At 33.6% G+C, this 21,932-nt stretch overlaps 1 protein-coding gene across 1 annotated transcript in view; it reads left to right on the top strand.

The window, feature by feature from the left end:
- The window catches only part of WASHC4 (WASH complex subunit 4), a 51,610-nt gene that overhangs the window by 18,310 nt on the left and 11,368 nt on the right, over positions 1 to 21,932 (top strand). The window contains exons 14-26 of the mRNA XM_007447333.1: positions 1,378 to 1,504; positions 5,415 to 5,540; positions 7,598 to 7,705; positions 8,217 to 8,363; positions 8,488 to 8,567; positions 9,909 to 10,014; positions 10,572 to 10,688; positions 11,849 to 12,017; positions 12,290 to 12,444; positions 14,041 to 14,115; positions 15,827 to 15,931; positions 18,487 to 18,621; positions 20,548 to 20,656. Of these exons, the coding sequence (XP_007447395.1) occupies positions 1,378 to 1,504; positions 5,415 to 5,540; positions 7,598 to 7,705; positions 8,217 to 8,363; positions 8,488 to 8,567; positions 9,909 to 10,014; positions 10,572 to 10,688; positions 11,849 to 12,017; positions 12,290 to 12,444; positions 14,041 to 14,115; positions 15,827 to 15,931; positions 18,487 to 18,621; positions 20,548 to 20,656 (1,559 nt within the window). The remainder of the gene's footprint in view (positions 1 to 1,377; positions 1,505 to 5,414; positions 5,541 to 7,597; positions 7,706 to 8,216; positions 8,364 to 8,487; positions 8,568 to 9,908; positions 10,015 to 10,571; positions 10,689 to 11,848; positions 12,018 to 12,289; positions 12,445 to 14,040; positions 14,116 to 15,826; positions 15,932 to 18,486; positions 18,622 to 20,547; positions 20,657 to 21,932) is intronic.

Genomic DNA, 21,932 nt, shown 5'->3' with positions numbered 1-21,932 from the left:
CTCCATGGCATGTGGGATCCTCCCGGACCAGGGCACTAACCTGTGTCCCCTGCACCGGCAGGCGGACTCCCAACCACTGCGCCACCAGGGAAGCCCAAACTTAATTGTTTTTAAAATAAAAGAAGTATAGCTTAAATAGCTTGTGGGCTAAAAGTTCTCATCTTGAGTAATTTGAAATGCATTGATACAGTGATTTAGTGTTAGTAAGCAGCCTGCATAGTAGAATTATATTATTAATTTAGTTTTTCCACGATGGGAAAGCTTCCTAGATTTGGGCTAAAGTCCTGGCTCGGCTGTGTACTAGTTATAGGATGTTGGGTACATTACTTCTCTGTGTGTCAGTTTCCGATTCTGTAAAATGGAGATCGTAATACTTAACCTCATAAGGTTAATGTGACGATTTAATGAGTTAATTTGTGCAAAGTGCTTATAACAGTGGCTGGGCATATAGTAAGCATTCAGTAAATGTTAGCTTTTATATTCAGATTCTGACAGCTTCCATTCATCTCTGGTTCAAGCTGTCATCCCCCTTTTCCTGCATTATCACAGGAGCTTCCTAAGTGGTTTTCGTGCTTTTACCATTGTCCCCTTTGTAGTTTATTTTCAACATACCAAAGTGATATTGATCCTGTTCAGAGTTAGAGTAGGTCACTCTGCCCAAATCCTCTAGAGGCTTTCCACTGAAGTCCTTACTGCCCTACCAGGCATTACACAAATCCCCTTTCCACTCTCCACTTCCCTATTCCTCCCACCCCCCGACCCCTGTACCTCTCTGATCTTTTCTGTTCTCATCTCTGCCCTCTGTGCTCCTGTCATACTGACTTCTTTGTTATTACTTGAACATGCCAGATAAACTGCTGTTTTGGGATGATTGCATTTGTTATTTACTTTCCTAAAATTCTCCTCTATATATTTGCATGGATTACTTATTCAACTTCAAATCTTGGCTCAAAATCAGCTTTACAATAGGCCTACTTTGATCACTGTATTTAAAATTGTACTTACCACCCCAGTGGCTCTTTTCCCTGCTATATTTTTTCCATAGCACATATCTGACATCTTACAGATTTCAGTTTCTGATTTCTTTATTATACAAGTCTCCTTTCTAGAATGTAAGCTTCGTGGGGGCAGAGATTTTTGTTTATTGTGTTTACTGCCCTTTTTTGTTTTTAGTACTGAGAAACAGTGCCTGGCATGTATAGGCATTCAGTAAATATTTGCTGCTTAAGTAAATTATATTTGTATATATGATATATGTATATTTTGAAAACCAGAAAGATGAAGTGGCTGCTGCAGAGAAATACTCCATCCAGTATGAAGAAATGGAAGTAAATTTTCTTTCCTATGCTGAATAACCTCAATATTTTCCTTTGTTAGAGATGTACAATCTTACTACGTCTTTGTGAGCTCATGGATGATGAAAATGGAATCTATTTTATCTAAAGAGCAGAGAATGGATAAATTTGCTGAAGACCTCACCAATAGATGTAATGTTTTTATACAGGTAGTTGCATCTTCTTACTTAGAATATTTGGGGGGGTGGTCATTTCTTTGTTAATCCAATGTACAGAAGGTGCACTTTGATAAAACTGTAAAGGGTGGGATGTGTTTTTGTCTTTAAAACTGAAAATTGATTCGGTTATGTATGTTTGGATCTGTTTGACTTAATTAATTAATTTAGATTTTCTAATATATGCATTTAAATCTCTACACTCCCTCCAAGGCATGACTTTTTTGCTGTATCCCATAAGTTTTTTTTTTTTATCCCATAAGTTGTGATGTGTTGTATTTTTATTATTCTTTAGTTCAGAATATTAAAAAAGCATTTATTGTGAATTTTACTTTGCTCTCTTGGTAATTTTGAAATAGAATTCTTAGTTTCTAAATGCATGAGGGTTTCCTAGTTATCTTTTTATTATTGATTTCTAGCAGTACTAAAATACTTCCAGTATTTTGAAGTTTGTTGAGATTTGCATTGTGGCCCAGCCTATGGACAACTTTGGCAAACATTTCATGTATACTTAAAAAGAATGTAATTTGCTTTTTGTTGGTTGTGGTGTTCTATATATATCAAGTAGGGTCATGTTTGTTAATGATTTTGTCTGAATATTCAATCAGTTACTGAGACAGCTGGGTTAGAATCTCCCACTATTATTGTGGATTTTTCTATTTACCCTTCGTAGCTTTGTCAGCTTTTGTTTTATGTATTTTGAGACGAAGTAAGTGCATAACATTTAGAATTGTTATAGTTTACTGGTGAGTCAAACCTTTTTATCATTGTGACATGTCCCTTTTTATCTCTAGTAATGCTTTTTGTCATAGGTCTTTTGTGTGTGATAGTAACATAGCTGTACCAGTTTTCTTTTAATTAAGGTCTATATGGTCCATCTGTTGTCATCCTTTTACCTGCAACCTGTTTGACTTCTTTATTTAATGTGTGTCTCCTATAAGCAGCCTGTATTTCTCCCCAATAAAACTGTTTTCTGTATATGTCAATACTGATATTTAGATTTAAAATTAGCGCCTGATTAGTTGCTTTCTATTTGTCTCACTTGTTCTGTGTCCCTATTCTTTTCCTTCCTTGCTGTCTTTTGAATTATTTTTATTTCATTCTTCCTTCTATTGGTTTGTTAATTCAGTATTTTACTGTTTTTTTAGTGGTTAATGTAGAGATATTAAGATGCATTATTGAACATTCAACTCCAATATAAATTAGTAGTTTCACCACTTTCCAGACAGTATAAGGATCTTAAGCCACTAATTCTATTTATCCCTCTCTCACCTGTGCTGCTGCTGTGTATTTTGATTCTGTGTATATTTTAAATCTTATAAGGCATCGTTGCTGTTGTTTTTAATAGTATTCATTTAGATTTACCCATATATTTACCCATTCTGTTGTTTTTTATCCTTCCTGCATCTCCTCATCTTTCTACTTGCAGAATACCTGTTAGTATTTCATTTAATTTTGTTTTTGTTGAGAAGTCAGCTGTCGGTTTTGTTGCTTTTTCAATATGTGTCTTTGTTTAATTGCTTATAAGATTTACTTTTCGGTTTTTAGCGATATTATTACTTTGATGAACCTATGTGTGGTTTTCTTTGTGTTTGTGCTGCTTGGGATTTGTAGAGCTTCTGGAATTTCTGGAAAATTCTCAGTCATTAATTCTTTAAGGACTATTTCTGTTCTATTCTCTTTCTGTTCTAATTATTTTTTCAGTTACATCTAACCTGCTATTAAACCCATCTGCTGACTTCTTATTTTTTTCTGAGTTCTTAATTATTTTACTTTTCAGTTTGTTTCTTTTTTATAGTTTCCAGTTTTCTGAAATAATTTTGTGTTTTATTTCTTCAGTATATTCAACATAACCATTTTGAAGCCCATGTCTAATAATTTCATTATCTAGGTCTTTCTATTATCTATTTTTTGTTGTTGTTTGTTTTTGGATATGTCTTATCTCTTCGTATGCCTTGTTATTTTTAATAACACATGTTGTATATGGAAAAACTGTAGATATAATTGAGGATCTGGGTATTGTTTTTCTTCCTCCAGAGAGGATTTAATTTTTGCTTCTGATACACAGCTAGTCTAGGACAAGCAGCACCCAGGTCACCTCAGCCCAGTCATAGATTGAGGTGACTTAACGTGGGACCTAAATTCTATGATGGCTGTCTTTTCTAGTTCCTGCTTACTTTCTAGGGGGTAGTTTTTAAGAACCCAACTCAGAGCCTAGATGATTTGCCAGGACCCCCTCCCCTCCTTGATGGGCCATGAACTCATATTTTTACCCTCCTTCCCTTGTGGGTTTGGCTTCTGTCTTTACTACCCTCTTTGGGAATGGGCAGATGCCTCTGTGGGAAAGCAGCCACAGATGCCAGGCTCATGTCTTTGGGTTTCTGTCTTCTCCCAGGTCTTGGCCTTGTATTTTCTTATTTTCTTGATAGCTCTTTGATGCTTTTCAAGAGATTTAAAAAATGTTCTGCCCAGATTTCCTAGTTGTTTTCTGTGGAAAGGTTGGTCCAAATTATTCTGCATTTAACGGAAACAGACCCCAGACCTCCCCCCTCCCCATTTAGATGTTTAAAATACATCTTTTGTGTATGTCCTTCACAAATTAATGACCATCAAGGAATGGTGTGGTATTGGCCCATGAGTTCTCTGCCCCCTTTCCCCCACAAAAAAGAAACTCCCTTTTTTTTTTACCTGCCTTAGAGTTATACTTTTGCTGTTCCTTGTCTCTGCTTTTTAACTTTTCCCAGTGCTGCACTAGGGCAGAGTCTGGTGTAATAGTCCTGTAGCTGACAAGGTAAGACTTGTGGCTCTTTCCTGCGTGTATACCCCAAGCTTTGGTTTTATTGTCACCTCTTAGGATGCTACCTTCTCTCTCATTTCTTAGTTCTCTTAATTTTATCACATCTCTTCATCACAGAGCTATTATTGGTTCCCAAAAATCCCCTCTCCCCGCATTGGGTATCACTCCTTTAGTGAGCCATTGTTACTGATGGTAGAGCAGGAGAAAAAGGTTGAGAATCACTGGCATATAGCTTCTGCCCTGGCTCATTGGATATATTCACAATAACGTAGTTCATCTCTAAACTGTACATTGTCTTTTTTTTGGTCCTTCTTTATAAACCTAAAGAATCTCCATCATTATGTTTCTCTGTGTCCTTTTTGGATCTAAATGAAAATATATTTGAGAGGTAGTACCCTTTTTCCTGTTTTGTATTCTATACTGTTTCCCTGGGTTTACTAGCACTAAATTTTTTTTTTAAACGTTACAAGACCTGTGGCTTCCTTCATAAATAGAAGGATAGGAGAGAATCTGTTCTTATTGGGCTGGAAGGAGAGAAAGACTGAATAGCACCAGCATAGCAGGGGACATGGTAGCAGATGGATAGTAGGGATTGTCCTGGGTGAAAAAGAAATGGGGATTCGCTTGGAACTGAGAAATACTGTTGGATATCTGTACTGGCCAGAGAGCAGCTCTCTTTCTTCTCATTTTTCAATTCCTACTTCCTTAGAGTCCTCAGCTCTTGTCTTAAGCTGCAGCAGATAGGAGTCTTTATCCTCTTGCCTGGCAGGTAAGATAAGGATGAATAGATATCTTCCTGACATCCAAATCGTTCCTCTGAAAGTCTTGTTTTAATGGAAAGATTCTTTAACTGTAATGTCAACTGTACTAAACTTCTCGTAAGTGATAGGTTACATAACTTTTAAGGGCTGCTTTGAAACTTAACCACCATGTATAACAGTGTGTAAGAAAGAATATTTCAAAATCTTAAGAGCTGACTTTAAAATGAACTTTAAAAACACTAGTTATTGGCAAGTTGAAGAATTATTATTACATAGAGAATGAAATCTTGAAGAAATGAAACCTTTTCTTGTGATTTTAATCAATGTTTTATATTATTTTTTATAGGGTTTTTTATATGCATATAGTATTAGTACCATTATTAAAACCACAATGAATCTCTACATGTCCATGCAAAAGCCAATGACCAAAACATCAGTTAAGGCATTATGCAGGCTTGTTGAACTTCTCAAGGTAGGTTTTAGATTATTTTACCTTGCCATTATAATTGAGAAATGACCCGAGCTTAAAGCAGGATTTTTTCTTTTGGTTAAGATTTGACTTCTTGATTACGAGAATAAAAAAATTATGGAAAAGTGTACTCATCTGTCAGTTGGATAACGGAACTAGCCACTGAAAGAAATTTCTGAGTAGTTTTCTATGAATGGCCAATAAACTTTATTAAAAGTTAACATGTAGTGAAAGAGAAAAGAAGGAAAATGAAAAGGTATTAGCCTAAGTATTGGTAAAGTTTTACTCACGGAAGTTTTAAGCATGTTGCATGAGTTTTAAAAATACATGAGACGGGCTTCCCTGGTGGCACAGTGGTTGAGAGTCCGCCTGCCGATGCAGGGGACACGGGTTCATGCCCCGGTCCGGGAAGATCCCACATGCTGAGGAGCGGCTGGGCCCGTGAGCCATGACCACTGAGCCTGCGCACCCGGAGCCTGTGCTCCGCAGCGGGAGAGGCCACAACAGTGAGAGGCCTGCGTACCGCAAAGAAAAAAAAAATACATGAGACGTTAATATTATTTTATAGTATTCAAATGCATATGAGGCTAGTCAGCAGAGGCTGTTTATTTTGTAATTTAGAGAAAGTGTTATAATTTTGGGATTTGAATACTTTTGAAAATGTGGTAAAATGCTTCTTAGCATACTCTGTATAAATAAAAAAAAAGAAACTCCTTACAGGCAGGAGAGCCCACTTTTAACCTTTTGTAAAAACTGAAATAAAGATTTGCTAGTAAATTTCTGCTAATAGTGGCTTTAGATTGGCTTAGGAAATAAAGATAGTTTGGAGATTGTGTCTTTAGATTTTTAGCATTTTTTTCTTTAAGTTATTACCAGTTATATTTATTTTTTATGAAATACAAATACAGAAGTATATATATGTATAGATGCATATATATCTTATATCTAATATATAAGCATAATTTTTAAAATAATAAACACTTAAAAACCTATCATCCCACTTAGGAAATAGAATGTTACCAATATTTTCAAAGCCCCTGTGTTGTCCCTCCCTGATCGCATCCTATCCTACCTCCTCAGAGGAACCACAGCCCTGAATTTTATCATTCCCTTGTTTCTTTTTAGTTTGCCACATATCAGTGAATCTATCAACCATTCATTGTTTAGTTATGTTTTTGAAATTTGTATTAATGTATTCTTCATGTGTTCTTTGGCTTGGTTCATTTTACTCAAAATTTTTTATTTGAACTTAACCATGTTGGGATGAGTAACTGTAGTTCATTAATTTTCATTACTGTGTAGCTTTCCTGGGGATGGACTTTTGGTTTTTTTTCCAGTTTTTGCTATTATAAATAAATAATGGTGCCATTTTTGTATATGTCTCTTGGTGTAATTGTGCAGAAGTTTTTCTGAAGTATTGTATACCTGTGAGTGGATTGCTGGGTTCTGTGATATGTACATAATCAGCTTTTCAAGATGATGCCAGATTGTTTTCCAAAGTAGTTCTATCAGTTTACACACCTCCCACAATATATTAGACTTCCCATTGTTCCCTAACTGACCAACATTGGTATCATCGGCCTTTTGTGTGTGTTTGTGTGTGTGTGCGCGTGCACATTGGTGTTTATAAATGATTTTATACTTAACATTCATTTCCCTGATTGTTAATGATGGTATCTTGTCTAATACTGTTAACTGTGTTTCTTTTGTGAAAAATATATTCATGTCTTTTGTTCAGTTATCTATTGAAATTTTTGCCTTTTTTTAAAAAAAGTGTTTAATTTGTTTGGTGTCTTTACATATTCTGTGTACTAATCCCTTGTGTGTGGCAGATATTTTCTCATATGTTGGCTTGTCTTTTAATTTTCTTTATAGTGACTTTTGATAAATAGAAATCATTAATTTAGTATAGTTGAATTTACCAGTCTTATCCTTTATGGTAGTGCTTTTTGCATCTCATTTACAAATGTCTTACCTAGCTCAAGGTCATAAAGATATGCTGTAATTTTACCTAAATGTTTTGAGTTGATTTTCATAAAATCACTTGTGATTCTTTTTAGGCAATAGAACATATGTTCTACAGGAGAAGCCTGGTTGTGGCTGATTCAGTCTCACATATAACGCAGCACCTTCAGCATCAGGCTCTTAATTCTATTTCCGTGGCCAAGGTATGAAATTTCGTATGTATCCAGCATAATTATATTATCTTTCTATTTTGCCCTTCCTGTTGTTTTATTTGTGTTTTCTAGTTAAACCTGTGTACTCCATTTCTTCAAACACAGTATTCTTGGTTATAATCTCCATGGTATTTTATGATTTTACTTAGAGTGATCTGGGTTATCTTTACTCTGAACTTGTAGCATTAACACAGTTCTATTAAAAAATGACATATTATGCATTTTTAAAATATGATGCATCTTCTTTTAAGAAATGATTTTCTTATTATATCAATACGGTAATTTTGAAGTATGCCTAGTAATTTGCTGTCCCTGACAGTGCTCAACAATAATGTTATGGCAGTAAAGCATCTAACATCACAAGAAGCTGAACGGGGAAAGTATTTGTCTAAGTGCTCTTAAATTGAATCATGGAAAAGATAACTGAGAAATTTTTCTTCTGCATCTTTTGTTACTGCCTCAGATTTAAAGCTGATATTTCCTGTTTTCTTTTATCTTTAAGAAAAGAGTAATTTCTGACAAAAAATATAGTGAACAGCGTCTTGATGTGCTCTCTGCTCTAGTTTTGGCTGAAAACACTCTAAATGGACCAAGCACAAAGCAACGACGACTTATTGTTTCTTTGGCACTAAGTGTTGGCACACAAATGGTAAGTGTATTGCTATTATTTATGGAATAAAAATGAGATCTGAGGTTTCACACTTCCCTTATTACTGACCTAAGAAACCTGTCTTTTAAGTGCAACTTCTCTGCCTTTTTCCCCTCCCTGATAGAAAACATTTAAAGATGAAGAACTCTTTCCACTTCAAGTAGTCATGAAAAAGCTGGATCTTATCAGTGAACTTAGAGAAAGGTAAGTAGGTATATGTAATGATACTCAAAAGATAGGGGTAATGGAAACATCAAGGCTTTTTTTTTTTTTTTAAGGATAGCAAGACAAGGAATATAACTTAGGTAGACCATTAGTTCCTGTTCATAACTTCTTTAGCGTGACTAAAAGTAGACTGTGACAAGCGATCATATTTCTTTAACTTTGCTTCTACAGTAAGGATGTAGCTTTTGGAAGAACTCACATGAGAAAATATGATATAGCCCTTAGGGCATCTGGCAGACCCTGGAACATATTGTGATTGTTGTGATGTATATCTGTGATGGAGTTAAAATTGCTGCTTTATAACAAGACTTCATCTATTTGTGAGAGACTTAGAGCCATCTCACATAGTCTTCTGTAATTTTATTTGGGGCATGAATTTGAATTACATTGTTGGTTAGCCAATCACTAAGATGAATTAGGTTTTGGAAGGCTTATTTATATAGCTCCTGTGGCTTTATTGTTTTCTTTTTATTAAGTAAGCAGTAAGTTTCTTAATGGGAAAGTGGGTCTTCTGAATTTTGATTCCCTGCCGAATTAACGTTTCAGCACAATTTGTATTTAATGCTCATATTTGTAACGTGACGTTTTTGTTGTTCTGAGAAGCTCAGATTTTTGTAGTTAGTGCCATTTAACTTTCTACCCTTGGTAGAAATACTGAGCCTTCTTTACTCAAGATACTTAATGATCATTTTGTTGCCTGATAATGTGTGAAATAGTCACTTAGCAGAGATTATAGACAGGTTGAGTGCTACTGGTTTTTGTTGTTGTTGTCATTGTTTTGGTCACAGTTTTTTGAAAAGTCTCCATTTCAGCTTTGAGACAGGTGCATGTGATGCAGGTCTTGTAAGTCTAGTCATATCAAATAATATTGAAAATAAATTTATTTTAAACTCAAAGTTATCTGTATATATTTTTTAATACTTTTATTGGAGTATAATTGCTTTACAATGTTGTGTTAGTTTCTGCTGCACAACAAAGTGAAAGAACTGTAAGTATACATATATCCCCATATCCCCTCCCTCTTTAGCCTCCCTCCCACTCTCCCTATCCCACCCTATATTGTTTCTTAAGTATGCTTTAAAACTGAAGTGTATTTGCAGAATTCTGACAGTGTCGAGTATTGGAGTGTTTTGTTACTGTTGTTCAATTTGAAAAATATTTATTTTGTGGCTTTTCTATACTAATTTTGGGTTAAATGATGTAAAGAATACAAAAGAGTAAGACAGAGCTTTTACCCTTATGATACATAATGTCATTCCTTTTATTATTTTTTTGGGTTACTTCAATTTTGGTACCACTAATTATTACTTTACATTGTAGAGTCCAAACACAATGTGACTGTTTTTTTTTATACTGGCATCGAGCTGTCTTCCCAATTTATTTAGATGATGTATATGAAAATGCTGTTGATGCAGCCAGATTACATGTAAGTAAAGAATAATGTATAGAATAAACCCATCAATTTTTTAGTCACTGTGTAAACCACTTTAATTAATTTAAAAATAGATCATTTAATAAACTGTTTTAAAACTGCTGATGCTGTTTTTTAACAGTGCTATGCATATTCAATAAAATTTATATAGTCTTAGATAAATTTTATATTACTACTAATGAATTAATATATATTTCACTCTTCTCATATTCCTAATCATTCTCATTGCACTGGGTTTTAGTTTGTGTCAAAATAATATGACTTATTTGTCAGTAAGTTATATGTTGTTCAGATCTTTCCATTTCTTTATGGAAATGAGTGTATTTGAATGATCAAGGTAGGAAAAGGATAAGTTAATGTGAATTTTTTGTATACTTAAAGTATATGCTTCTGAGAATAAAATTCGACTCTTACTTAGGAAAGTAAGATAGTCATGTATAAAAAAGCCTTCAGATTGAGGTGTTGTCTTTTAAGGTAGGTAATTAACCTTTGTAATATAATTTAGAAATGTAATTTTTCTAAATTCATGTACATTCTACTTTTCGTCTTAGTACATGTTCAGTGCTTTACGTGACTGTGTACCTGCTATGATGCATGCAAGGCATTTAGAGTCCTATGAAGTACTTCTGGATTGCTATGACAAGGAAATCATGGCAATTTTAAATGAGGTAACATATTTTGAGATTGAAAAGCTTAAAACGTGTCTAGAATGCAATGTTTAGAAAAACTTTTTGGATTGAAGCAGGCTTTCACAAATTTAAGATTATTATTGTAAATCACAAAGGAACTATCACTATTGTGCTAAATTGGTCTTTAATTCCTAATTTTTAATATAGAAATCCAGGAATTTGGAAAACTTTTTTACTTTAGTAAGTAGTATATTTGAATTTAAAGTTCTGTTTGTTAGAAGAATGCAAATGCAAAAGTTGGTTTGACTATTGTCTGCAGCTAATGGTCATATAGTTAAGGTAACTTAACTACTAATGTTTTATTGAATTTCATTTGGAAAGCTAATGACTGAAATATTTTATATTTAAAAGTATAAAGCCTATTACTTGTGTAACAGATAATTTGAGTGCAGTATAGTACATCCGTCCCTGTTTTAATGAAGTGTGTATTTTAAACACTGATATCTTTAAAATTAAATTTCCAACTAGCAGTATTTTTATATGGAGGGAGGAATTAAAAATGAGTAAACTTCACAATATAAACCGTATATAGGTTTGATAAAATTGTGAAATTTTTAAATATAATTTCTCATATTAAATACTTGTATTTAGAAATAAGATACATGTCTGGCCAGTACTTAGAACCCCGTGGTACACCAGAAAAAATGATTAATTTCATTGCCTTTAGCTCAATGAGTTTTGTGATTTTTTTTTTTAATGATTATTACAAGGAAGCTTTTAAAGATTTTTCTCTCTTGCATATTCTCAGGACCTTTCCTCCTTTGTTGCCAGTTTCTATAAATTTTTTGCTTTATATTGTATATTCATGTTTCTTGTAATGAAGCCATCAGACGTTACCTTTTGATTTTTTTTTCAAGGGTGTTATACTTAAAATACTAATGAATTCATTAGAACTCATCTAACTGCCTGCTCCCTGGTCAAAAATAATCATTGATTTTCAATAGATAGCAAAATAATTTCACTCTCCCAATAAAATAATATTTTACCATAGAGTATTTAGACTCTTAAACCAGTTTGACAAATTTTTTCATCATTGCACAGATATTAAAGCTCTAACAGTGAGAACATAGACACCTAGAAGAATAATACAATTAGAATATTATTTTGAAAAATTAAGATAGCAATTTGTTTTTGAATAGCATTTGCTGGACAAGTTGTGCAAAGAAATAGAGAAGGACCTGCGACTTTCTGTGCATACTCATTTAAAGCTGGATGACAGAAACCCTTTCAAAGTTGGCATGAAAGACCTGGCCCTTTTTTTCTCTCTGAATCCAATTCGGTTTTTCAATCGTTTCATTGACATTCGAGGTGAGTGTTCTGGTTTCCTTCTTAGGGTCATATTCTATATCTGTTTGCCCTGTTAAAGAGCAAATAACAAAAACGAAACCTTGAAAAAATCTTTCTTTGTATTAGTGCATTTATTCTTGAATTCCTTTTTGTTTCTTCATTTTTATTTTCCTAGCACCTTAAAGGAAGAAATTTAATGTTCAAAGACAGGTTGTTTCCTTTTTAGTTTCATTTCTCTTCCTTTCCTACTGTTCATGAATCAGAAAAGTTTTGATTGTTTTTTTTTTTTTAAGCTTATGTAACTCACTACCTAGACAAGACTTTCTACAATCTAACAACAGTAGCTCTTCACGACTGGGCCACTTACAGTGAAATGAGAAATATAGCTACTCAGCGTTATGGATTGGTTATGACCGAGGCACATCTTCCTAGTCAGACTTTGGAACAGGTATAGTATAAGCTGTTCTTGGTATAGTCTGATAGTAGCATGATAACAGTATTTCTCTAAGAAAAATTCTTTCTTTTTACTTTATTTAGTACATGTTTATATTCCAAGAAAAAATCTCATACTTGAGAAGAATAAAAAATTAGACGGTGCTAAATTGCTTTATGAAAGAATTTACCACAGCCTTCCAAATGTTTATACTTTTCCTTTTGTTGAAAATTTGAAATATACAGATTTATTTACAGCTTTTCGGGATAGTGAGGTGACTTCTGCCGAATTTTAAAAAGTTTAATCAAGGTGACAGTTAAGGATTTTAAACCTAGATACAATAATATATAAGCTTTAATATCTTAGAAAATTAGTTAAATTTACGTAATTGTATTTGTCTTAAAATGAGGAGTGCAAACAATTATTTAGGTTTACTAATTCAATAAGCTAATTTACAGTATAGTAGTATCTCATGAGTGCAAAGGTTTGTTTTCAGTTAATGTGCATGTAATTCTTTCTAAGATAATCCAGTTAATATTTACCAAAAAATCTTAATTCAGTTCCAAAAGTTGAAGATCATAATTTTTCATTCATCTTACTGCATATACAGGGACCAATTGCAGGATCAGTTTGTATATCCTTTCATTCATTTATTTATAAATTTAATATTTACTGAAAATGTGCTAGACACTGAACTACATTTAGGGATACAGAAATAAAAACAGTCTCAGCTCATGTGGGAGAAAAAAATGAGTAAATAAATTTTTAGATTAAAACATGAGAAAATTTATAAAAGCTTAATCAAAGGGGTATTGTGATATTACTTTGAGCCCCAATTAGAAAAGCTATGGAACAGTTTGTATGATACCATTAGGTATTAGAGTAATAACTGAAGAATGAAGGATTCTTGTTAGGTAACTTGTATATTAAAAGTGGTCTAGTATGATTAAAAGAAGCATAAGGATTTGGAATTAGATTTTTTTAAATCCCTGGGTTCTGCCTCTTCTTAGTTTCCTTGCGGAACTCCCTTAGCTTCATTTTCTTCAGCTGTGGAATTAAGAAGAATACCTCATATTGGAGAATTCCATATAAAGAACCTTGCACAGTGCCTGAAAAGTAGTATATATTTTATAAATGTATACTGTTTATATATAATACACATATTCTGGCTATTATATATAGAATAATAGTCAGAATCTGGCTATTATTTTAGAATCTTTTAGAATCTAAAATAGATTCTAAAATCTATTTTTATAATCTGGCCGTTAGTTTACTTTGCAAAAAAATATAGAAAAGATCCTTGGGAAGACAAATATTCTCAAGAGTGGTAGCGAAATGATTGTGAGTCATGGATCTTTGAAATTTTAAATTTAACCATTTCTGTCTACACAAAAGGAATAAGATAACAAGCAGTCAGATTTCCCCAAGCAGATAGTCCTAACTGTACATGTCTGAAGGCTCTTTTTAACCTTCGGTTGTACTTTTTGTATAGTTGTTATAAAATAATTTAAAAATATTGGGACACTTGGTATAAGCAGTAAGTCACTATGTTGATATGTCTGATTATTTTAAACTAATATTAATAGAACTTCTTTGTGGATTGTTTTGTAGGGCCTGGATGTCTTGGAAATTATGAGAAACATTCATATATTTGTGTCTCGATACCTCTATAATCTCAACAATCAAGTGAGTGAGTTTCAGGAAAAAATTTTTTTTATTAAAAAAATTTTGTTTAAATCTTTATTGGAGTATAATTGCTTTACAATGTTGTGTTAGTTTCTGCTATACAGCAGAGTCAATCAGCTATATGTATACATATATCCCCATATCCCCTCCCTCTTTAGCCTCCGTCCCACCCTCCCTATCCCACCCCTCTAGGTTGTCACAAAGCATTGAGGTGATCTCCCTGTGCTAGGCACCAGTTTCCCACTAGCCATCCATTTTACATTTGGTAGTGTATATATGTCAGTGCTACTCTCTCACTTTGTCCCAGCTTCCCCTTCCCCCCACCCCCATGTCCTCAAGTCCATTCTCTACGTCTGTGTCTTTATTCCTGCCCTGCCACTAGGTTCATCAGTACCATTTTTTTAGATTCCATATATGTGCGTTGGCATATGGTATTTGTTTTTCTCTTTCTGACTTACTTCACTCTGTATGACAGACTCTAGGTCCATCCACCTCATTACAAATAACCCAATTTTGTTCCTTTCTACAACTGAGTAATAGTCCATTGTATAAATGTGCCACATCTTCTTTATCTATTCATCTGTCGATGGAGATTTAGGTTGCTTCCATGTCCTGGCTATTGTAAATAGTGCTGCAGTGAGCATTGTGGTACATGACTCTTTTTGAATTATGGTTTTCTCAGGGTATATGCCCAGTACTGGGATTGCTGGGTCATATGGTAGTTCTAGTTCTAATTTTTTAAGGAACCTTCATACTGTTCTCCATAGTGGCTGTATCAATTTACATTCCCACCAACAGTGCAGGAGAGTTCCCTCCCTTTTCTCCACACCCTCTCCAGCATTTTTTGTTTGTAGATTTTTTGATGATGGCCATTCTGACCGGTGTGAGGTGATACCTCACTGTTGTTTTGATTAGCATTTCTCTAATGATTAGTGATGTTGAGCATTCTTTCACGTGTGTGTTGGCAATCTGTATGTCTTCTTTAGAGAAATGTCTGTTTAGGTCTTCCACCCATTTTTCCATTGGGTTGTGTTTTTTTGATATTGAGCTGCATGAGCTGCTTGTATATTTTGGAGATTAATCCTTTGTCAGTTGCTTTGTTTGCAAATATTTTCTCCCATTCTGCGGGTTGTCTTTTTGTCTTGTTTATGGTTTCGTTTGTGGTGCAAAAGCTTTTAAGTTTCATTAGGTCCCATTTGTTTATTTTTGGTTTTGTTTCCATTACTCTAGGAGGTGGGTCAAAAAGGATCTTGCTGTGATTTATGTCATAGAGTGTTTTCCTCTACGAGTTTTATAGTGTGTGGCCTTACATTTAGGTCTTTAATCCATTTTAAGTTTATTTTTGTGTATGGTGTTAGGAAGTGTTCTAGTTTCGTTCTTTTACATGTAGCTGCACCACTTATTGAAGAGGCTGTCTTTTCTCCATTGTGTATTCTTGCCTCCTTTGTCAAGGATAAGATGACCATAATGTGCGTGCAAGAAAAATTTTTTTAATGTAGAAAGGCTGAGGGGCAAAGAATTGATTCTCAATAGTGCAAGTTAGTAAAATAAAGAAGACAAAAAATAATTGTTTAGAGATCTTGTTTATTCCTTTGCTTTGACTGTATTATCATTTTGAATGACTTTTCAATTATCTTTAATAAAATAAAATTGTAAAATTCTTGGGTTAACTGGCCAGTGTTTGCTATTGATTGTGTTTGTTTTATTACAGATTTTTATTGAACGAACAAGCAATAACAAACATTTGAACACTATTAACATTCGGCATATTGCTAATTCAATTCGAACACATGGCACAGGAATCATGAATACAACAGTAAGAACCTTCTGGGAGGGGGGTTGTGTGGGTAATAGACCCCTGTTGAATTTGGTAGTTTGAAAAGTAGTTTTTTTCATCAAATATTCTGGTAAATATACATTATTCCTTGTTTATATTATACCTTAATCTCCATTTTTCTGTTTGGTATAATTAAAATGTCTGTCACTGAAATTGTGTTAGATGTCATGGAAGCTTTGTAATTCAAAAGTCACCTTAGGGACTTCCCTGGCGGGCCAGTGGCTAAGACTTCTCCTTCCAATGCAGGTGGTGTGAGTTTGATCCCTGGTCGGGGAGCTAAGATGCCACATGCCTCACGGCCAAAAAATCCAAAACATAAAACAGAAGCAGTATTGTAACAAATTCAATAAAGACTTTAAAAATGGTCCACATCAAAAAAAATCTTAAAAACAAAAAAAGGCACTTTAGAATGTTTTACCATCTTAAGATCATCATTATAAATAACATTGGAGATTTGAGGACATCAGTATAAGTATATATCTGGGTGGATTGTTTGATATTTTCTGTAAGTTGCTTCTGAAAGCAAATCATTGATAGTTTATTTAACATCAGTCATGCTCTTTTTTTGGGAGGGCGTTTACTAGTTATTTGATATCTATAAAAATAGTAATTTGCTGAAAAAATATCTTGAATCTTCTTAGAAATGGGCATTCAGTCACTTGCAAGAATCATTTGAGCTTATATGCTATGTTTCCTTCAGTGGAAAAAGAGAAGTCTTTAAATTTACCTGGTTTTCAGGCCACAGTTTCTCCTTGAGGAAAGAAGAATGCAAATGTTTAAATAGTAAAGTGTTATTAAGCGTATTTGGGAGTAAGGGAATAGGGAGAAGTTACATGACTGGAAAGTTACATAGGGACCATTTTAGTGTAGTGGGGAAGCCATTGAAGTCTTTGAGCTGATAAGTAATGTTAGTGGTTATCAATAGAGGAAGGGGCCATAGGTAGTCAGAGTTTCAAATTTAAAACAAGGAGTTATCCATGTAGAGATGTCTGAGCCTTTCAGGATGAATAAACTCTGAACCTTTAAGGATCAAACTCTTCTTTGACCTCATCTGTCAAACACTCATTCATGTAACAGATACAATTATGCTTATATTTTATGTGTCTCAGGCACTGTGCTGGGCACTGGGATAAGAAAAACAAGACATTTCCTGCTGTCATAGTAATTGTACTCTAGCAGGAAAAACAGTTGTTAATCAGTTAACCACACTAATGAATGTAAATTCCTGATGTCTGGTGATGATGAGGTGAGCATAGAAGAAATAAGATCAGAGGCTGGCAGAGTTACCCACTCTTAAGAATGGAAAGGATATGGGCTTCCCTGGTGGTGCAGTGCTTAAGAATCTGCCTGCCAGTGCAGGAGACACGGGTTCGAGCCCTGGTCTAGGAAGATCCCACATGCCGCAGAGCAACTAAGCCCGTGCACCACAACTAGTGAAGCCCACGCGCTATAGAGCCCGTGCTCTGCAACAAGAGAAGCCACCACAATGAGAAGCCTGCGCACCACAACGAAGCATAGCTCCCATTCACCGCAACTAGAGAGAGCCCGTGCAGCAACAAAGACCCAACGCAGCCATGAATGAATGAATAAATAAGTGTATGGAAAAAAAGGAATGGAAAGGGTAAAGAAGAGACTACTTTTAAGACTACTACTGCTGAGGATATCAAGAAAAAGCAATGTTTAAGCCACAGGAAAAGTTCTGAGAAAGCATGCATTTATATAACTGGGTGATGAAGACTGTTAAAAAGGGCATACATGTGCAAAAATAATTAGTAATATTTGAGGGTGGTGGGGATGGAAATTAGTACAAGGCTTTCATCTATAGGTCAGAATTAATCTTGTTATTTTGACTTTAATCTCAGCTCCAATCCTACTTTTTCAGTGTTTTCTGAGTCTAGGTCAGGGCCTTTTAACCCATTCTCAGAACACCTATACTTCTCATTTTAGAAATTATTGCAGTTGAGATATAATAGTTTATTTAACATATACTTGTCTTAAAATGCCTGTCCTACTAGAATATACACTTCATGATGATGACCGTGTCTAGCATGAGAGCAGGCACATTGCCTTGTACATAAGAGGTGCTCAAAATATTTATGGATAAATAATAGAATGTTTACTCTCTTCCTTCAGGAAAGGTCAAAGAGCACCATGTTTCTTACTTTAGTATTGTTTTAGACATGTAGATTAGTAATAAGTAATCTTATGAATGGTGGAACATAGAAGCTTCTGAGTGTGGTTTATGACTTGAAAACTAGAGCATCAAATCTGGTTTATGATTCTCACTATAGCTCTTAGTCTTATTATGAAAGTATTTTCCATTTTTTTAATTTCTTTTTTCCTTTTGTGTCATAAAAATATTTAAGGGGAGCTTTTAGAAAGCTCTGTAAACTTGGGCAAAAACAACTTCATTTATTTAAAAAATTCAGGTCCAACATGAATTAGACTTTATAAATAGATTATTTTATTCAGTAATATTGATTTGAAATTAATTTTCATAACGTTCTCCAATGTTTGAAATTTTAATTTTATAGGTTAATTTCACCTACCAGTTTTTGAAAAAGAAGTTCTATATATTTAGCCAATTTATGTATGATGAACATATCAAATCCAGATTGATTAAAGATATTCGGTTTTTCAGGGAAATCAAGGACCAAAATGATCATAAGGTATTTTTACATATTCTTTTTAAGGTAGTTTGATTCAACTGTTGAGTATATAAGCATACCTTAATTACTGTGCTCTGCTTTATTGTGCTTCTCAGATACTGCCTTTCTTACAAATTGGTTTGTGGCAAACCTGTGTTTTCAGATGATGGTTAGCATTTTTTAGTAATAAAGTATTTTTAAATTAAGGCATGTACTTTTTTTTTTTACACATAATGGTATCGCACACTTAATAGACTGCAGTGCAATGTAAACATAACTTTTATATGCACTGGGAAACCAAAAAATTCATGTTACTTTATTGCGATATTTGCTTCATTGTGGTGGTCTTGAACCAAACCTGCAGTATCTCCAAGGTTTGCCTGTATGGCAAATGGTTATGCTAAAATTCATTATGGGGTTTTTTTTCTTTTGGGTTTTTTTTTTCTTTATTATTTTTCACATAACGTCTCCTTGATTTGGCTTCCTATTTTCTATATTTTCCCTTGCAATTTCTTACTCTTTGCATTCACTGTAAACAAAAGTGTAAGGAAAAATTAAATGATCAATGTAGTCAGGTCTTACCTTTCTTTATTTTAAAATAATACACAAGCAGAACATACTCATTTTGAAACATTTAGGCAATATAGAGTGCATAAACTAAATATCCTCCTTCGTTTCTCTTTCCTTCCAGTTTCATTTTCTGGAGGCAGTTGCTATTAACAGTGTTATGTTGCCCTCCAGATGTCTGTGCGATAAACATGTATTTGTGCATTACAAATACTGCTTTTTTTTCTTAACAAAAGTGGACTAAAACTAAACATACTGTTTTGCAGTGTGCTTATCACATGTCAGTACTTATAGAGTTGATAGTAAAGAGTTACTATAGTATAGTATAGATAGTATACAGTAAAGATGTATACTGTAACTCCTTTAACCTTCTCCTACTGAGTGGATATTTAGTTTTTTCTGATTTTTCTGTGTTACAAATGGTGCTACACATAACATCTTTGAACATTTATCTGTGTGTTCAAATATTTTTGAAAGACAGATTCCTTGAAGAGGAAAAGGGCAAAGAACTTGAGTATTTAAAATTCTGATACATATTGCCAAGTACTCTAAAAATACTGTACCAACTGACAGTCCCATCTATAATTTATAAGAATGTCATTTTCCCTTCACCCTCAGGGCTAAGTTTTCCCATAGTGAAATGAATTGCAAGTGGTAACAGTACAGAGGCATATAGCCGTGTGGATGGAGAACCAACAGGCTTAGATGGATCTTAACGTTTGATGTGCCACATCCAGAACTGTCTTAAGCATCACCTAGTTCCAGCCCTTTTATACACTAGTTTAGTTCTTTTCAGTGTCAGAGCAGCAAAATATTACTTTCTGGTGAAATAATTATTAAAATGACAAATTAGAGTTATCAGTACAAAATTATATTCACTCTCCTCTTTATTGGAACAGAAGTTACTAGTGTTTAGAGAAATAAATAATAATACTGTTGTTGGATAAGTATTGTTTCCATTTTTTATTAATATAAAATGAGTAATTTTCTGAATCTTTTAATGGGCTAAGACTTGAAAAATTATAAATCCCTGATACTTCTCAGGCCGTGGAAACTTGGTCACACATTTCTGAACAAATGTTTCTAGGAGGAATTGATTTCTTTTATCTATCTGACAGAGTTGTTGGGTCTAGGGAGACAAATAATGTTGGTGGAAAACCTAAAGTTGGTGGCATTAATAATTATTCTCCTTATTTAATTTGTATTGACCTTGAATATTGGTAGTTTTTGTGCTATAAATTTTTTGTCATTAGACTTAAGTGACTTTTTTTAAGCACAATGGAAATACAAAATTAGAAAGGACAGTGGTATTGTCATGGTAGGCATTTTATGTTTTAGGGGTCTTTGTTAATAATGGTAGTCTTCAAATTATCCCTCTAGTATCCTTTTGAAAGAGCAGAAAAATTCAATCGAGGCATCAGAAAACTTGGAATAACCCCAGAGGGACAAAGCTACCTTGATCAGTTCAGGCAACTCATCAGCCAAATTGGTAAGTTATTGTAAAAGTGTTGGGAAATAAAGTACAAATCCCAAGAATCTATCTCATATATTAAGTATCTCATACGAATAAACTTCAATATGTGAGTGCCTGAGTTCAGCTTTATTCCACTAATAATTTCTTTTTCTTACCAAAAGTTTTTCAAGTATGATTAGACTGTTGGTGCATAATAATTGAGAGATTGTGGATTAATTTAAATAAATGAAATATTTATAAATAAAATAATATAAATATTTTTGTGGATAAGCTCTTCAGTTAAATTAAAAATATAATAACTAACTCATCTCAAAGGCCATACTCATGGTAAATAGTCAACTGGTAACTATTGGGTACCTACTCTGTTCAAGGCACTGTTTTAGACTTTTAAAAGTTAAGCCTAAATGCAAACGTGTAAAATGTTTATGTGAAAAGTTAATAATTTTTCTATGCTACATCATTTCATATTTATATATAATTTCTTGAGTTGTCCTTCTGCTTACAAGTAGAACTTGTCTTCTGAAATGTGTAATACTATATTTAAAAACAAGAACTGCATTTAAAAATAATCCTAGATTAAAAAAACTTTATGCTTACTAGAGCTTTTCACATGTATTATCTCTGTTAATATCTGCACAGTAACCCTTGAGATAGGCACATAGTCATGTTTTTAAAGATGAAAAAAGTGAAACTCAAGAGAGATAAGTGGCCTTGCTGGGACTTTTTTGGCTCCAAGTCCAAAGGTGTTTTGCATTCTTCACAGTTGCCGTCACCAAGCAGTTAGTAAATTCTTATTGACTATAATTTGGTAAAATTGTGCCTCCTGAGATTCATTCATTCATTTATCAAACATTTATAAAGTCTCTGTTACACCAGATATTTTTCTAGATGCTGAGAATACAAATAGCCTTTGTTCTAAGGGGCTTTAAGTTTACTAGTGGGAAGGGTGTTATAAGCATTTAGTTAGGTAGTAAAGTCAGTGAGCACTAGCTTAAGTTTTATAAATTAATTGGTTTACATATTAGGCCTTTCTATTTTGTATTAGTACAAGAACTTAGAGAATTTTACCTTAGTAAATTTTTAATTTTAAACAATAATGAAGTATTTTCAAGTAAGTACTTTTTTATTCATAGTGATATTTGATGACATATTAGATTGTAAACTTTTGGAGCAATAGTTTTTAACCCTTTCTGAGAATCTGATGAAAACTCTGGATTGATTTTTGTTTTTCCCAGAACAATGCCCATATGCACGTTCACGTACATTTTTTTTTTTTTTTTTTTTTTTTTTT

The sequence above is a fragment of the Lipotes vexillifer genome, unplaced genomic scaffold (assembly GCF_000442215.2).
Source record: "Lipotes vexillifer unplaced genomic scaffold, Lipotes_vexillifer_v1.1 scaffold1017, whole genome shotgun sequence".
NCBI lineage: Eukaryota > Metazoa > Chordata > Mammalia > Artiodactyla > Lipotidae > Lipotes > Lipotes vexillifer.
Note: the sequence above shows the minus strand (reverse complement) of the source record. Positions and strands in the feature narration are given on the sequence as shown.